The sequence below is a fragment of the Pseudomyrmex gracilis genome, unplaced genomic scaffold (assembly GCF_002006095.1).
Source record: "Pseudomyrmex gracilis isolate BER0280 unplaced genomic scaffold, ASM200609v1 scaffold_52, whole genome shotgun sequence".
Lineage (NCBI taxonomy): Eukaryota > Metazoa > Arthropoda > Insecta > Hymenoptera > Formicidae > Pseudomyrmex > Pseudomyrmex gracilis.
This window is the reverse complement of record NW_018020636.1, coordinates 618,197-635,908: the sequence shown is the minus strand read 5'-3', so window position 1 is coordinate 635,908 and position 17,712 is coordinate 618,197. Positions and strand designations below refer to the sequence as shown.

General features: G+C 42.4%; 3 protein-coding genes across 12 annotated transcripts in view; all 3 read left to right on the top strand.

The window, feature by feature from the left end:
* Positions 1-12,226, top strand: part of LOC109853667 (putative polypeptide N-acetylgalactosaminyltransferase 9) — a 212,713-nt gene extending 200,487 nt beyond the window's left edge. For 7 of the 8 annotated variants that reach the window (XM_020425987.1, XM_020425983.1, XM_020425988.1 and 4 more), the window contains 3 exons: positions 3,007-3,117; positions 8,077-8,205; positions 8,548-12,226. In XM_020425987.1, the coding sequence (XP_020281576.1) occupies positions 3,007-3,117; positions 8,077-8,205; positions 8,548-8,688 (381 nt within the window). In that variant the 3' untranslated portion in view covers positions 8,689-12,226. Of the gene's footprint in view, positions 1-3,006; positions 3,118-4,121; positions 4,227-8,076; positions 8,206-8,547 lie in introns of all 8 variants that reach the window. The other variant, XM_020425991.1, reaches the window with a different exon arrangement.
* The window catches only part of LOC109853641 (WD repeat-containing protein 87-like), a 10,700-nt gene continuing 4,505 nt past the window's right edge, over positions 11,518-17,712 (top strand). Inside the window, 5 exon segments of the mRNA XM_020425946.1 lie at positions 11,518-11,534; positions 11,792-12,026; positions 15,428-15,627; positions 15,705-15,843; positions 17,524-17,641. Coding sequence (XP_020281535.1) covers positions 11,518-11,534; positions 11,792-12,026; positions 15,428-15,627; positions 15,705-15,843; positions 17,524-17,641 — 709 coding nt within the window.
* Positions 13,905-17,712, top strand: part of LOC109853672 (serine-enriched protein) — a 5,361-nt gene continuing 1,553 nt past the window's right edge. For 2 of the 3 annotated variants that reach the window (XM_020426001.1, XM_020426003.1), the window contains exons 1-6: positions 13,905-14,213; positions 14,611-14,715; positions 15,428-15,627; positions 15,705-15,843; positions 16,514-16,552; positions 17,524-17,641. In XM_020426001.1, the coding sequence (XP_020281590.1) occupies positions 15,434-15,627; positions 15,705-15,843; positions 16,514-16,552; positions 17,524-17,641 (490 nt within the window). In that variant the 5' untranslated portion in view covers positions 13,905-14,213; positions 14,611-14,715; positions 15,428-15,433. The remainder of the gene's footprint in view (positions 14,214-14,610; positions 14,716-15,427; positions 15,628-15,704; positions 15,844-16,513; positions 16,553-17,523; positions 17,642-17,712) is intronic. The other variant, XM_020426002.1, reaches the window with a different exon arrangement.

The window sequence follows — 17,712 nt, the reverse complement described above, 5'->3', positions numbered from 1 at the left end:
TCGCGCGTACAAATTGCGGCGGCCTGTCGCGTTATTCGCGAGACAAAAACCATTGATCACGATGTTGTGTGTGCCACGCGGGTGTATTCTCGCGCGAATCACAATTTCACGCCACCGTCGTCGTCGTCGTCGTCGTCGTCGTCGACACGGCGAGCGCACGGTTACGTACGTAACGTGCGCGCGCGCGCGAAGGCAATATTCCGATCAAACGTTAAAATAAAAAAATAAAAAAAGCAAGGAAATTCAGAACAGTTCGGAATCGATCGGGATCCTTCTTTTTACCTCGTTCTGCATTCGTTTCTCCGCTCGCCTTGTGTCGCGCGCTGTGTCGCGATTCGCTTTCACGTTTTTCACGGCGTAGAGGACAAGGAATGTGTTTTGCTTTCCTTTTCTTTCTCTTTTTTTCTCTCACTCTCTCTTTGTCCGAGCGCATCTCGCCGACACCGGTATCCGCGTGCGAGCGGAAACTAAAGAGAAACATCGCGAAAAGAACGATGGGGAAAAGGAGAGGAATGCATAAAGGATGGGCGCACATTTTCGCGAAGAAGCATTCGCGCGGCCGCGCGTACTCTTTGGAATGCGCGCGCGCGCCCATGCAAACTTACAATTTCGCCGCTTGGATGTCGGGAATTGATGGTTTTTCAGATCTGAATCCCGAGACGCGACTCGCTCGTTTGAACGTGTTATCGGCGAAAAAATCACAAACGAGAGTTTAACAACGGGGGAGTAAATTTGTGTAATTTGCAATTTTGCGTCCGATTTTATTGTTGCTCATTTAAGACGAAGAGAATGAGATTGTTCGGATGTTTGATTGTCTCATCAAGGAAATCGAATCATTATTGATTCTATACCTGACGAGAGAAAATTTCGGAATTCGTTTTACATCTCACATCAAACGTCACGCGCCAACAAAACTCACATTCTTATTGCTCTTCCTCGGGATTTCTCGCCCCATTGCCATCCTTTACATACCCCGTGTCTCTTCTTCCCTTCTTTTTATTTGTTTCCGAAAAGCCGACTAAATCACACTCGGCCTTCTCTATCGTGGGGGGAGGAGGGGGGGGAAGAAGGAACGACCGGATTTATAGTTCACACTAGCTTTGCGACGGTCCAGAAATCGCGCACGACGTGAATAATTTCGACTGCACGTGTTTCCACATACGTGGGACGAGCGGGAGGAGAGGGCGTGTATGTATATACGTATAGAGATATATATATATATATATATATCTCCGGAGGGAGGTATACGCGATTTTTGACTCGTTCTACGCGAACTGCATGGATGTTATATGCAAACCGCGCGCGGTGTGTGATAAAAACGCGACACGAGGGCGCGGCTTTCGTTCAGCTCCCGCAATCTCACGTCGATCCGGCATGTGTGACTTTCACCGAAGTGTCTGCAATATTTATCGCGCACAACGGAGTTTTTCACAATTTTCTTGAAAAATATTTCGAAAGTCGCTGTTACCGAGATTTGCGATTTTTTTTTCTCCTTCTTTCTCTCTTTCTCTCGCGCCTGGACGATGGAAGAATTTTGTCGGTGCAAAGAAACGCGAAAGGAGATACTTCTTCTTCTCTTTGGATTATAAAATAACGAGGTATGAAATCCAGGAGATGTCCGAAATACGTGACTTCCCGGCACTATATTACACCAGAAGATTTCCAACTTCCTCTTCCTCTTTTTCTCTCTCTCTCTCTCTCTCTCTTCGAGAGCGCGAGAGTTGAGATCATAAAGTTGTCTAAATACTAGATCACATTTCTCATCGAGTTCACTAAGAGCCTTCGAGCCGCCCCTTTAATAATGTCGACGGGAGCAGAGGCTTTTGAAATTTTATCGACCTTCGGGATATACTTGGCTATAAATCACGAGGTTTTTTATTCCAGTCGGCCGACGAGGATGCCGACAACGAGGAGGACGACTTCTACGAACGGTGGAAGAACGGGGCGGGTGGGTGGGTGGGTCGATCTTCATGGGGTGGGGGTTCGAGGGAAACGAGAGAGGACGAAGATGTTCGCGCTGAAACTGCAACGACCACAGAATTCTTGCATGCGGCGAAATCAGGACTGCTGACCGAGCTTCGTAACTGAATGCATCTGCCTGTTATGCGCGCGCGCGCGTGTATATATATATATATATATATGTATATAATATATATATATATATATACACACGCGCGCACACGAAAGTGAATGCGCGCACACGCACTTGTCGTGTGTATGTACATCCGGTTGCGGAATATACGCGCGTCACACCGAACGAAATACGAGCAGACCTCATTTTCAATTTGTTTCCGTCTATTTGAAAAATGGAGAACGCAATCTCACCGCGCGGCGCGGTCCTGCTTTCCGCAGACATGCTGCGGATTTGTGTTTAAAAAAAAAAAAAAAAAGAAATCACAAAAAAATTGTATACATATGTACATATCGTCCGATGGGAAAAGTCTGCGGCTTTTTTTTTTCCTTTTTTTTTTCCCCTCCATATTCCATTTCAGATATCTCCCCGGCGAGAGAGAGGCAAAAATACGCGCGGATCTCGTTGTGGCGCTTCGCGGCACGAGAGAGTCACAATTGCATTAATTCAATTATTATCTTTCAGGCACAGACGCGATCTACGTCATCGGCTGTGTATTTTTTCTCTGATATTGAAATAAAGCTAATGTCAGCGATATTGACATTTCGAACTGTGAATATATATATACTCGCTCGTATTTAATTAATTCGTTCGGCACTGTGATTTTCCATTTCGATGTGGAAATTTCGTAATGAAATGCCAGCCATGTTGCGTTGTTATAAACGCGCGGAAATGTGTCGAAATGTGTTTGTCGTTTGATGACGCTTTCTTTCTCCCGACAATGAGATGTGTTGTGTTATTTATAAAATACATACATACGCGATATTATATACATTTTGAAGTTGTGTACTGTGTGTAACGATGCGTTCAGGGAATAGACATCGTGTCGGGGAAAAAAAAAAAAAACTTATTAACTAACCAACACAAACAAACAGGTGCGAAATCTCGGCGAGGGCGGCAACACCTGTCTGGATTCGCCCGCTCGCAAGGCCGACTTGCACAAACCGTGCGGACTGTATCCTTGCCACCGACAGGGTGGAAATCAGGTACAATACAGAGAGACCGAAGAAATTCACTGACCGCAAACGTAAACTGTCCCGCCTGAAACACCTGTCTGTGCTTTGATGTTGTGTATGCGTTTGCCTTCCGGGGGGTTGCAAAACGGAAACGCGATTTTTTTGTCCAATTTGGTACGGTGGTTTTCTCGTTTTCCGCCTCGGAGTTTCTTTATGTTCGTCGTTCCGACGTTTGGAAAATCCATTTTGGTCAACGCTGTTTCTCGTCGCGATGTTTGTCGCGGAACGCGCGCATTCTCGATTGCAAAATTTTGATTCTTATTTTTGCCCGCAACACGCCGAACCGAGGCAGTTCCCACAAAAACGTTCTTGGGAACAACGTGCTTGTGTATCGCGGTAATCAAATCTTAATGATTTTCATTCATCAGCGATGGCTTCCGAAACGCTCAGCGGTAAATGATAATCGATATTGCTGTGATAATCAATTCCGCCGTTAAATATATGATCGTTCTCCAATTTCCACGTCGCGGCGCGGCGACACCCGAACACGGGAACGTGTAATAACCCGGCAGTATTTAGCCTAATTATTATCGTATAATCCGGTGCGAGTAAACAATGTGCGGATCGCGAGCGTTCCAAAACGCGCGCGCCCGAGTCCCCATAATTCCGCCGCGCGAGAGAGAGAGAGAGAGAGAGAGCTAATCGCACAGCGCTACATACCAAATTACTAGAAAATCGAGTTTCCGTTTCATCGACGATATCGATCCGTTATCGTTTCCCCAATGACAGGCCCGAGTGGTCTGTGTAACTCGCGCACGCACACACATACACACACACACACATACACAAATGCGCGCGCGCGTCCGTTCCGCATGCCACATGTGTGCTCGCGTTTCCAGCTGCTTGGATTCTCGAATTGGATGGATAGATAAAACCACGGCGCGCACGAAACGCGCAGGAATGAGCGATTTGTGATGAAATTTCCTTTCCGTTTCTAAAGTAATCGTGTGAATTTCTCTTGAATTGCAACGCAGATAAGGCAAATCGTCAGCGGGATGTGTATAGATTCGGCAGGAAAATCCGAGGACCTGCATCAGCCGGTGGGATTGTATCCGTGTCACCGTCAAGGCGGCAATCAGGTATCAAAGAGGAATGTTAAGTCGCGCGACGCAGTAAATATGACGCGGTTTTGGATTAAAACCGAGGAAGGAACGCTACAATCTCTCGTTTGAGGCTTTTTCTAATCGGGTTGGGCGTATCTTTTTTTTCTCATCACAATACACGGATTTCCGAGGTCGGGAGTCAATGAAAGCGGCTTATTAATAAATAAATAAATAAACCAGTAGAGATCTTGTGTGGGAAAGCGTTTGCGGTTTGCTCGCGTGCACGTTGCGTTTCACGACGCGATTAATAGCGTCGCTAATCTGGTGCGGGTGCTCATCAATCCACGTCTCTTGCTATTCCCCGGTGCGATGACCTCGGTCGTGCTGTCTTTTGCCGTGTAGCTACCTATGGGTTTATCATAGTTTCTTACGCTGATAAGTGGTAGAATTGATTTGAATCGTCCCGCAAATGAGCGAAGACGTCCCAGTGTAAATACCTCGCATGCAGTAGATGTACATTTGTTTGTTTTCTCTTCCCTTCTCTCTTATGATTTTTTTCATACTTTACATCTCAATTTCTGTTTGTATTTTGTGTGCTCTGTCAATCGTACAATTTTCTTTTTACAAACGAAGACGTCGAATAAGTCACATATTCGAGGCAAATGTCCCAATGACCAATCATTTGTTTAAAGAAATGATTAGATTAGACAAAGAAATGATTAGATTAGATAAAATTTATTGGCTCCCCTTGAGGATTTTAAAAACGGAATAACGATTAGATGTGTGAATTATTTAATCGCATCCTCTCAATGTTTCTCAAATGTTTTTCTTAAAATATAGTTTTTCAAATGTTAAGTTCTCTGATTTCACGCACGTAAGTACTTCGTTACAAAATTAGTGCTTTTTTAATAAAGAAATGTCCAAGTGGGGTGCTTGACAACCCCGGTCATTGAGACGTTTACCTTGCGCGAGCGAGAGAAAAAAAATAAAAATTGCCTTAATAGATGTGTACAAAGAGTTTTTCTCTTATGTACACATAAGCAACAATTTCATTAGTGGCGCGCGGAGCCACTCAACGAAATCGAGCACGATCCGCGCAAATCCGCGCTTTATCGTGTTTCTTGTGCTCATTCGGTCGACGTGCGGTCTGTTATTAAAACCCAACCTTACGGAATGGAGCGCGTATATACGCGCGCGCGCGCGCGCGGAACGTTTTCTGTCGTTTATTCACAAACGCACACGTAAACGGCACACGCGAGCGTTTAACAACCGTGGCAACCGGTTACAACCAAAAACACAATCAGTCGGTGCTTGCTTAGCCGCCCCTCCCTTCTACTCTCGGTAAAGCGCTGCTTTAATTTAGCTGTTTGCCCACGCAATTAAGCCTCGGTTTCACGGCAATTACGCGCTCGCGGTCGTCGCTCGCGTGACACTGATAAAGTCGCGAATTCTCCGCCCCGTTGTTATACGCGATATTACGCAACGAGGAGGGGGGCAAGGGAGAAGATACGCGCCGGTGATCCGAGATCGGAGTCGCGCGCGGATGACGGAAGATGAATAACCGTATCATCGGATGGGAAGGCGAGTGCGTCGCGCGAGATAGCCCAAAGCCGCGATCCGTTTATGGCGGCGGACACAATGCGTATATGTTCCCCCTTTCCCCGATGCGGCGTGCGTACGAAATTATCATCAGCATATTACGCGCTCGCGGGAATCAGCGGGATGCGTAAGCATCGCGGTCGCGTGTATACCTCACATCGGAAAGCGCATTCACGCTCACGTGACGTGCACACATCGTGACCGACACGTGCGCGCGCGCGTGTATTTTTTTTGTTTTCTCCAACACCCCATTCCTCACGGTTGAATTGCCACACACGATGCTTGTTCCGGCAACGTCTGTGTGTGTTTCACAAATATACAAAAGTGTGTGTGTAATTGTGTGCAGACCGAAGCGAAGCGCAACCAATGCGCGATACGCGCTACGTGTGTTTCATGTAATATAGTTGTATAATATACTTCAGACATCGCTGGCACAACACGTTCCGATTTGAGAGTTTCAGGCAGAATGGAACGCGCGAGGGAACGGGATCGCCGCGCATGGCTAACGATGCTTGATGATGCATGTGTGTAGCGAATGCTTGCTTCTCGTTATCTCCGTTGCCCGCGCTATTCCCTAATTATACTTGTAAAGCACTTGAAAACACTATATTGTCGACCCGACGATTCTGACAGCGCCCGCCCGTCCCAATTCATAGTTTCCTCCCCTGGTGTCCGCTTGTCGTATTAAATTAGTGATAATTACGAGGGGAATATACATGCGGCTCTCCGAAACCAGTTCTCTTTATCTCTCACTCTTTCTTTTTCTCTCTCTCTCTCTCTCTTTCTCTCTCTCTCTCTCTCTCTCCCTCTCTCTCTCTCTCTTTCTTTCTCTCTCTCTCTCTTTCTCTCTTCTGCTTTAAATTCTCTCATGTATTAATCTCTCTGTGTATCTTCTTTAAAAATTGCTTTAAAAATTATAGATTTAGCGGCGTATCAACCCCGTTATACAAATTCGCGCGCTCTTGAATTCCCCGTTTGATCGATCGCTCGATCGATCCATCGCGTAAACAAAATTTCAAGAGCCACGAGAGAGATTACCAATTGCTTTTATGGACGACACGCGCGACCGCCGTCGACGCGTCGCTGTCAGTTCCAGTCGACTGGAATTGCGCAACCTTCCCCCCCCCGTCGGATGAGCGCGATTTCGGGAAACCGCGGAACGCGATTATCGTCGGCGCGCTCATTTATAGAACGCCGGAGTCTCGCGCTTTGACGCGCTCGCTCGCGCGCTCGATTCGACTCGGCGCGCCCGCTCGGAGCGATATGTAACCGTTAGTCTCTCGTTCCGAGTTTGTACAAAACGGCCGTTCGACAAGTTATTTTACAAGCGGCGTGTGTAATCGATCGCCGGCCCTTTTTCCCTCTCTTCCCCCTCGTCCGGTCCAACACCGCGGGAAAATCCGCTCTCGTTTCACGCGCGACAATACTCTCGCGGGGACGTCGCGCTTATTTTCACGTCCCGTGTAACGCACAATATACGAACAGATTAAACGCGGATCGAACGACTTTGCATTTTTGCATGTCTGCGGTTTGTCGCATAGCTCGCGCAAATATTTCCCCGATCGCGGATATATACCGTTTCGTTTTCCAGGAATAAATAAATATTGGACGCGAGAACGCGCGCGCTTTGTAAAACACATACATAGTGGAAGGGGGGAGAGAAATTTGTACACATATTTAATATTCTGCCGGTATATATATATATACGTATTCTGTTTACATGTAATCGATCCGTCGCGTAATAGCGAAACAAACGACTCTTGTCATAATGAAATACAGTCGCATATACAGGGTGTCCCAGAATTGCCGTACAATCTCTCGTAGGCAGGTAGAAGGAGTAAAGCTGAGTCGAAAAGTCCTGAACCATTTTTTTCTATTATTTATAATAAAGAAGTAATTATTGAGTAAATCAGGCCAATCAGCGCAGACCTTTAGCCAGGCGCACGTCAGTGAGCCGCACGCTTGGTGTGTGTGAGCTTTTTTTCTTTATTATAAATAATAGAAAAAAATGGTTCAGAACTTTTCGACTCAGTTTTACTCCTTCTATCTGCCTACGAGAGATTGTACGGCAATTCTGGGACATCCTGTATATATCATACATGTATACGTGTTTCGGGAAAGCCTGTAATAATTTTTCGGACCCTTTTCTCTTCGCCCTTCGGTTATGTGTGCGCAAAAAAATGTTTCTCCCGGATTAGCGTCTGTCAGAGTCTCGAGCGGTCGCGTAGGCAAGTCTGTGTTTGTGTAGATTCTTTGAAGCATTAATCGAGATCGTTTGTGTCGCTAGTACTGGATGCTCAGCAAGACGGGTGAAATCCGTCGGGACGAGTCGTGTCTGGACTACAGCGGCAGCGATGTCATCCTCTATCCTTGCCACGGCAGTAAAGGGAATCAACAATGGATCTACAATTCTCAGGTAAACGAAGCTACCTCTTCAACCTGGTTTTGTTTCCTAATTGTCCGATTACAAACGCGATGCTTAAACAAATAGAGAGGGAAATATATTTATTTTTTTGTTAACTTTGTTACATTTATTTTGTTTCTTTAATATTAAAAAATTACACAGAAACACCTGCAATCAACGTGAAATATTTTTATAAGATATCTATTAATTCTGAAATGTTTTTTATCGTTGATTGAAGCAAAGGTAATTGCAATAATAATCGAATACTCGATACGTGCCGGAGGATTCGTAATTTTATGCACAAAAATCGTTTCGATAGTCTTTTATATGTATTTTGTTTCTCGCTTTTTTCAGACTAATCACATCAGGCACGGCAGCAGCGACAAGTGTCTCGCGATCACGGAAAACAAGCAGCAACTGGTGATGGAGGAGTGTTCGCCGAACGCGCCGCGTCAGAGATGGTCCTTCGAGAATTACGATCCGTCGAAGCTGTGATACCGCGCTCATCATCATTCACCGCGTCGTCATCGTCCGCACAATCTCGAGCGCGCCGGATTCTGGCTGTCCGGGAAACGCTATTCGATCGCCAAGACCCGTTTCGGCAGATAAATTCGGGAATCGGCACCGAGAACAATTTTCTGCGGAAAACACCCGCTCGAACGATCGGGGGTGCGAAATCTTCGATTGTTGCCCGACATTCCCCGTCGCGAAGCTCGTCGAATTTTCATCGACGAAATGTGAGAAACGAATTCGCGAGGACAATATGCTTTATAGCAAGAATTTTGTACTCAAGAAATCGCATTAAATTAGAATATTTTTTTTTTGTGTTTTTTTGAACGCCACGTGACGCTCGAAACGATTAAGTCTTGAGAGAGAGAGTGTTCTGCGTGTTTTATGTTATAGTCAAATAAATGTAGTATTGAGCAAGAGAGAGAGAGAGAGAGAGAAAAAGGAAGATCACAAACAGTCTCCACATGGATACAAGATCGTGTACGAACGTGATCGTATCGACCCATCGAATAGCTCTCGATCGTCACTTTCGTTCGCTGATCGTCGGCGCTTCCAACAGAGGATCAAGGGGAAGCGAAGATGCTCGGTGCCATCGGTGCAGGAACGATGTATCGCTGTCCTTGCGAGCGAATCGTCGATTGTCCGTTTATAGAATAGCGAATCGTCTCTCTGTTATGACAAGAACAAACACGTTTAAAACGTCGTGTGTTTAACTCCCCTCACAAAAAAAGCGATAAAAATGTCTCTTAAAGAAATCAAGTGCCAAATTTAAATATTCTCTTAGTAAACAAAAAACAAATCTACTTCCATTCTAAGCTCGTTTTAAACTAGAGACGAAGTGCGACTGAAAAAAAAAAAAAAAAAGAAAAAAAAGCGAACTCTGCTGTTTAAGGAAAACTCGTAGTTGCGTGTAGCGAATGATTTAAAGGTGAGATCGTATTAGATAACGATATCCGCGCACTTGTACCAACCCTTCTGTTAAGCCCCCTTACAAACTGCCACGTACGAGTTCGGGAGAGAAAGAAACGCGAGAGGATTATTACAACCTCTCCCCTCAAACGTCAGTTGCGTCAGAATAGTCGCCGGTCAGTGCGTTGTTCTCACGCAACGACTTTCGCAAAATAGCATGTATTTCGTAATCGTTTGGGAGATGGTTCGTGTCCTGAAATTGTCTCGGATCACGTTTTTTTTTTTTCTAAGGAGTTTTTTGAAAGTGTAGCAATTTTAATGTCAAGTAAAGAGACGTGTCCGTTTTTTCTTAGCGTCGATTTCTCTCTAAAATAAAAAAAAAAAAAAACTGTATACGACAATTCTCATTAATCACGAGGAGTCATTGTCGCGTGTATTGCCAGTCGACGATTCGCGATGGCACTCTTTGATCGTCTAACAGTCTCTTTCTTGTCACTTCTTTTCGAGAGGTCAAATTGTCTTGCATTCCACATCTCGCGCGTCGCGCAATTGCGAAACCGAAACGTTTCAGATAAGAAAAAGTATTTTTTTTTTTTTTTTTAGTTCGTTTAGTATATATATACTATTATAATTTAAGTATATTTATAGGTAATTAAAGACGACGCGCGGCAAAAGAGAGTTGCGTGGTGTGAAACATTCCGAAGGCGCAGGCGAATTGTTTGCGATTCTCTGCTGTTTGTACATTCGTGTAAGATATAACAACGTCTTGATGCCAGTTCAGGATATAAGTACCGCCTAAGAGAGAAAGAGAGAGAGAGAGAGAGTAGATTTAAGAGTGTGGCTAGAGAGTGTGCGAACGTGTGCGTGAGTTACCCTCTTACAGAGATTGTCTTCGCTTTTGACACAGTGCGCGTGCAAACACAAAAACTCGACCGTCGATCGTCGAACCGGTGATTGAATCGGACGCGGAAATCCGAAATGTCACACGAAACGAGTAACCTTGTAAGAGAGCAGTAGACTTTTGTAGGGGACGGGAATCCGATTTGCTCCGATTTTCAACGACATATCACTGTACGAAATGCGATGATTGTCAGTCGTGCGCGCGCGACGCAAAGGAGTGTAATATAAGTCTTCACGTGTAAAAACAAAAACCAAAAAAAAAAAATATATAAATTTAAAAAAATCCGAAGTCATTAACGAGTCTTCGTCTGTTAGTTACATGTTTAAAAATTTACAACATGTTTTCCTGAAGAAAGTCTAATTTGAAAATTACGAGCGCGTGGTTTTAACGCCGTTTTAACATATTCGCGCAACCTTTCGGCAACCGTGTTTGAATTGTTCGAGGTGCGATCCGTGAAAAAAAAAAAAAAAAAAGAATTTTTGCGTGCCAACGAAAGATCGTTAAACAGAGCTGCGCATGGAACGGAAAGAACATTGTCGACTATTGTTACTTTTCTATAAAAAAAAAAAACAAAAACAAATTGTCTATATTATAGTTGATTCTTGTGCGAATCGTGTCGTATGTAAATGCTAAAACAAATTTTATACACATCTTTCTATACATATCTTTCTCTCTTCTCCGTCAACTTTTCCTAAGAAATCTTTAATATTTCTCTCGAACAAAAAACGTTACATAGCGAACATTCGAACTATTACGTGCGTATCTTTTTCTTGCTCTGAAAAGCTACAAAAATACGTATATGTCGAAACGCGCATATCCTGTCTTGTTGGAAAAGAATCGAATGTACAAGGTGTTTGAAGAAGACACGTAATGTGAAGACTTGAGGAATTGCAATTTTTACGGACGGAACAAACCACGCGTCGGATTTTTGCGAATTTTCGCGTGTGAGATTTCATCGCGAATGTGTGTATGTGCATGTGTGTGCGTATGTGTGTATGTGTAAAATGAGTTTAACGTATGAGTACGTTTAATCGCGTAAAGAGATTTTTCGCAGAGAAAACGAAAGAGAGAGAGAGAGAGAGAGAGAAATAGAAAGAAGCGGCAAGTTAAATCGCCAGCTACGTGTACGAATGTGTGTGCTTAATTAGATACGACGAATTAGCAGTTCCCCTCGTTTTAGAAATTAATCGAGTTTCTCGAAGCTCGCAATTTTGCCAATGCGAGACACACGAGACACGTTTGAACAGATTGCGTGAGGAGATGAAATGTGATTGCCAGACGCAGATTGATCTCGCGCGAGAGAATCCGCTTCGCAATTTCGGTCGACGAGAGTGTGCAGAACGATGAATTGTTTATACAGATTATATTATACATTTTTTCTACATATGTGGTAACGACGTTGCGTATCGTACGGGAGAGAAAGAAAGAGAGAGAGAGAGAGAGAGAGAGAGAGAGAGAGAGAGAGCGAGAGAGAAAGACGATAGTAAATAATAAACGTAAATAACGCGAGAGAGCGTTATAAAAATAATGCGAGTATCTTGCGCACGCACGGCGCTCGTCGCGCGTTTTAATTAATATCGAACGTGCCTTATTTCGTGTATATATATACATATATATATATGAATATGATTATCATTATTATCATTACTACGAACCTCTATCATAACGTGCAAGTATTTGTGTTGAATAAAAAATCGATGTTGTTTTATGTTACTAATTGTTTTTCAAACACAATCGTGCACTCCAATCCCTGTGGATTCGTATATATATTTTATACATTCCAATTTTTTAATCTTAAATCAAAATAAAACCATATTAAAATCTAAATTTTGAAATTTACTATGCAATCTGCTGCGATATCTTTTGCACAATATTATCTGATGTACTTCATAAACCTGAATACTGTGAATAAAACGATATATTTCAGAGGAAGAGAGGAGAGAGAGAGAGAGAGACAGAGTATAAATAGTACTCCGTGATTATAGGACATTGCGTGAAAATGGAACACGGCACACTTTCGTTTAGCCCTGACCTTATTCCAGCCACCCACCAATCGCGCGTGATGGAGGAGCAAGGTGAACGGCGGCGGTGCTCGAAAGGATCAATAACGACGTAGGAAAAATCTCACGACAGACTCGCAGGATTATAGAGCACTGTCGTTTCGATTTTTCCGAGCGAAAAACGAAGGACGACGCGACGATTCCAATCTTCACGTTTCCGAATCTCTCCACACGAGAAATTCTTCCATCCGCTAACAAAGCTCACGCTTAGCGTGAAATCAATCGTTTCTCTCTTCCATCTATCGAATTGCTTATCTTTTATCCGGGTGCTGTTACGCAAACAAGAATGAAATCGCTCGTTATTCTTGCGCACGCGTTCTCGGGCATCAGCGGGAGGCGCATGTCCTAGCGCCTCCGTAAGGACAAAAGGCAAATTCCTGCGAATATCCTGAGAGACGCAATTCAAAGCTGAAATGTTTTGTTTTTGTTTGGTTTTTGATCCGCATGTTTTAGAAATTTACTTAATTTTTATCTGCAAAAATGTTGAAGTTTAAATTCGTAAATGTACATATTATGTGACTGAAATTACATTAAGATATTTATTTTAATAATTATATATAATTACAAATTTTAGTTATTTTCACATTACAATTTTTAGTTATTTTTTAAATATTTCCGGAATCAAGATATTTCATAAATGTAGTTGCACACGCAAACAATTGCAGTTGAATTCAACATGTTTTCTCCGTGTCTCTTGCAGCTATGCAACTTGTTGCGACGATATTGATTAGAAGAAGAAGACAACGTAGTCCCGAAGAGAGATAGAAGTTTTTTCTCCAACATGAATGACTTCAACTTTACAGTGTTAGGTTTTGAGCTTGACCCGAATTCTCGTTACATGTGCGGTAGTATTCGCGTTCTATTTTTAATTTTGCGTTGCAAATAGTTTAATCAAAGTTAATTTTAATATCTTCACATTTGAAAAGATATCGAAAACTTTTTGACGTAATATATTGTTTAGAGATTTCTTATAAACAAGAAGAATTGTATTCTTCTCGCACGTTTGAACAAGAGTTCGGGCGCTTCCTGTGACGTTACAATGATCTCGCGGTCGCAACTGTTTTGTATCTAATCAAAAAAAGGTTTGCTTCGTTGTATCATCTGCTCGTTGTTCAAACGTAATAAAATTGAAGACCTCATGACAAGACCTCGCCTCGTTCTGATGTTATAAATCGCAAAAGAAGCGCATCCATTTTTTGTCTAAAATAATCCTGTTTTCCCGGTAGGGGAAGCACTCCGGGTCGTGCCGACGACGCGCGGAGGGTGGTTTCGTATGACGCAGGCGCCGCGACGCCTTGTGTCCGACGCCTCTCATCGACAGGGAGTTTAGTTCTGTATCTGTTCTCTGCTCTCTTCGCTCGCGTGTTCACAGAGAGAGAGACGTCACCCTCTGTAACTCTCTTTCCGGTCACACACGTCCATTCACGAATTCGACCTTCGTCGTACACAGAACCACCGAGTGCTTCGTTGAGGCAGGAAGGCTGGTTCGTCGTCCTCCGTCGCGGAGAAGAGCCGTTCCTCGTTCCCATCATCTCTCGCGAGAAAAGGGGCGGCGGTTTACGGGCGAAGTTCATTCTGCGCGCTGGAAACTCGCACGATCAATCGTGCGACGTCAATTGCATCCCGAGCTCGATAAAGAGGTACTCTCTTTCTCTCTCTCGCATCACGAAACGTCGACGTACATTCGACGAATTCGCAATAAAGTCAACATTTTATCGTGATAACGTAACGTTGGTGTTTTGTCGAGCGATTTATTTGTGTTTTCTTTTTTTAAATTCGCTTTTTAAGTTTCTGAAAACATCGTGTTGTTTACAATAGTATTTTCCTTGGCTCTCGCGGAAAAACAATTGCAATTCGCGAATAATGTAAATACACATTGCCGAACAAAGGATATGACATCGAATTTGTGGAAACAATTTGATTCGAGGACCAAACAGTTGCGCGAATTGTTTGGTTCCTGTGTTGTGTAGATTCTCACAACTCTCGTCTCGGTAATTAAGTTTTTTTAATTCTGATCTCGCATATTTTTTTATACAGCTGATCGATTGATTCCTCTGACGATATTCGAGAAGTAAGTCAAAACTGTTTTTTCGGGGGAAAAGCAGCCCGGCAAGCGAAGAGGCTCCGGGACCAAAGCAACAGGTAACACTTCACTTCGTGTCATTTTTTTTTTTTTTTTTTCTACTTCTTTGAAACACTTACGGCTATTCTGTCTTCAAGACGTTCTTGCGAACAAAGTGTTTGAACAAAGAAATATTAGAGAAATGAGCACGCGGATATAAGCCAGTGGCAGTTCAAACGCAAAAACGGTGTTGAAAAAAATATTAGCTTCTGACAAGCTCAGCTCCGTCTGAAAATAGCAACAGAAGAGAAATGTCACATTTTCGCGAGATCTTATGAGAATTATTTATCAGTGCGAAAGCGTTTTTTTTTTTTTTCTATGCAATCCCCTCATATACACACGGTGTGTTAAAAGGGCGCGATATTTTTATCGACACTGCACGCGTAGATAATAATAATTGAATAAAATCTTTAATCTCATAGACGTTGTTGTTTTGTACGAACAAGTGTAAATACCACCGCGCTACAGCCGTGTTTCAAATATCGCTGCCGCTGCGTTACTGAAAGTCTATAGTTCGCGTGACGCAAATTGTAGATCCTCAGCATCGGCGGCGAGTTTTGAAGCACAGAGTATCGCGTTAAAAATAGCCTCTACACGCACTAATTGCTCGAAGAGAAATGTCGTTCTCTTATCAAATTAAATAATTATAAGTAACAATTGAATAAAAATAGAAGCGACTCTTAACGTTTTGACGATTACGTTGACTGAGCAACGACGCGAATTAAACTGCAGGAAGACATGTGTCCGATGCCGGATTCGGGATCGAAAATGGCTGAGGAGCCGGATTACTCGATATTCGAGAATAAAACCGGCCTGGCCGAGGACATGAAGTTTCTGGCAAGTATGCCGGAACTTTGTGACGTGACATTCCTCGTCGGCGCCACCAGAGAGCCCGTTTGCGCCGTAAAAGCTGTACTCGCGGCCAGAAGCAGGTCTGTAAACGGATGGATTTATTTCATTGACTTTACAGATTCAGGAAATGTGTGACGATAATTTTGTCGTTTTGCAGAAAGTTTCACAGAATGCTTTATCAAACCGAAGAGAGTCCGCAGCGCAAGAAAGATCCGCCGACGCGAGAAAACAAAATTCGACTGTTTCTCAAGCGCAGTTCCGAGCCGCTGTTGAATCTGCAGAACACGGCACACCAGGTATTTGTAGTTTCGTAAATTAATTCACGAATTCATCGTTTTATTTTTGATCGATCGTCGATACTGATTGACGAAAATACATTTGGTGCGTAAAAGTACGACGCGTGGGTGTGACGCGATATTTTTTTGATAAAATGAATTAACAAGAGAAAATAGCAGATTCCTTTAACCGTGATATAATTGAAAATATCGTTTGTGTATTTTTATCAGAGAATTCAAATGATTTTATTTTATTTCATCAGAGAATTAAAATTCTATATTTTCGTGCGTGTTATATTTAAGTTTACTGCAATATTAAACTACTGTATATTAAGTTCACTGTAATATCAAAAGACGTGATATGTTATAAATAACACGTAGAACAAATATGAACAATTTCTTTAAAATGTAAAATAACACGTTTAATATACAAAGCGTCTTCTTTGTGATTATTCGTGCAAGTTTTATTTTTCTTTTTTTTTTTTTTTAAACGATTGTAACACTAAAACAGTTATAAAACTCATCAATATGCAAGTCAATTACTTCGCGAGAGTTTGTGTTTCAAAACAATTTCTTCACAATTATTGAGACGCTTTGCATATTTATCGTGGTCATCTTTGAAATATCGTATTTCCCGCTTTTATTCAGGATAGAAATAAGTAAGTGTACAATTTGTATGTGTCATGTGTAGCGGTCAGGGTTCACGCAGCAACTGGCACCCATCCAAGAGGTACTTTGAAACATAAATCACTTTTATGTAAAATTTTTTACATACAAATATCAAAATTATGTTTGTATATTTCCCGTTTTCCTTTTGTAATAACTCCATCCCGTGCGGTTTCTGATCCACGATATTGATTTCTCTTCTCTTCTTCTCTCTTTTCACTGCGGCTCACTCAAATGCTCACTGCATTTTAATCACGACTCCACTTCTGCAAACGCTCCTTGTATATCCTCGTTGGATCTCTTTAGAAACTATTTAGAGAAGTTGTTTTAATTTTTAGGTAGTTTTCATGTTTGATAAATTAATGTAATCCGACTTAATGAACGATCTTATATCTTGTAATTTGTGACTAATCAAGATTTGGATACACCTCATAGAACTTCTACGATTACGATTAAATTTGGCAAAAAATGCATGTTCGATTATAGGTTTCGCTCTCGTAGTTATCAGATCCACTGTAGCAGTAGATTGGCATTTTATTGCATCAACCGAGCGAACGAAATTTATAGAAGTATCATTGAACTTTCGATATATCATTTTGCGTATATACAAAATTAATTGCATAAAATTTTTTTCAGTTCGTAGCGCTGCGTCGAGAAATTAAGAAATTTATTTGAACGATATTGACAAACATCTAGCAATTGACTATATATGTTCGCTGGGTTATCAGTTAGAAGAGAAATATTTTTATTTATCTTTCTAACGATGTTAAATGCTCAATATAGCTTCATGCTAAAAACTCTGCATTTTTAATTGAAGTAACATCATAACTGCGACACACATTTTATCTACCATCATCATCACTTTCCTATGTATACAACATACATATATCTCACGCCCTAATTAATTTTGGACCAACCCTTACAGACTTCCACGCAAGTCGCTTTAGCACGGGTCGATTTTTTAAGCTTCACCCTTTCGACGTTCTTCTTTTCGATTTCTTCTTTTTCAATATTTACGCATCTCACTTATCGCAGCCGCAAACGAACGAGCACCACACGCTGATCATCGAGGAATTCGAGCCCGACGTCTTCCGCCAGTTGATCGAGTACATTCACACTGGATGTGTGACACTGCAGCCTAGGACTTTGCTTGGTAATGAATTCATTATACATTGTGCGTATCTACAATACAAATCAGCCTGGTTTTTTTTTTTTTTTTTTTTT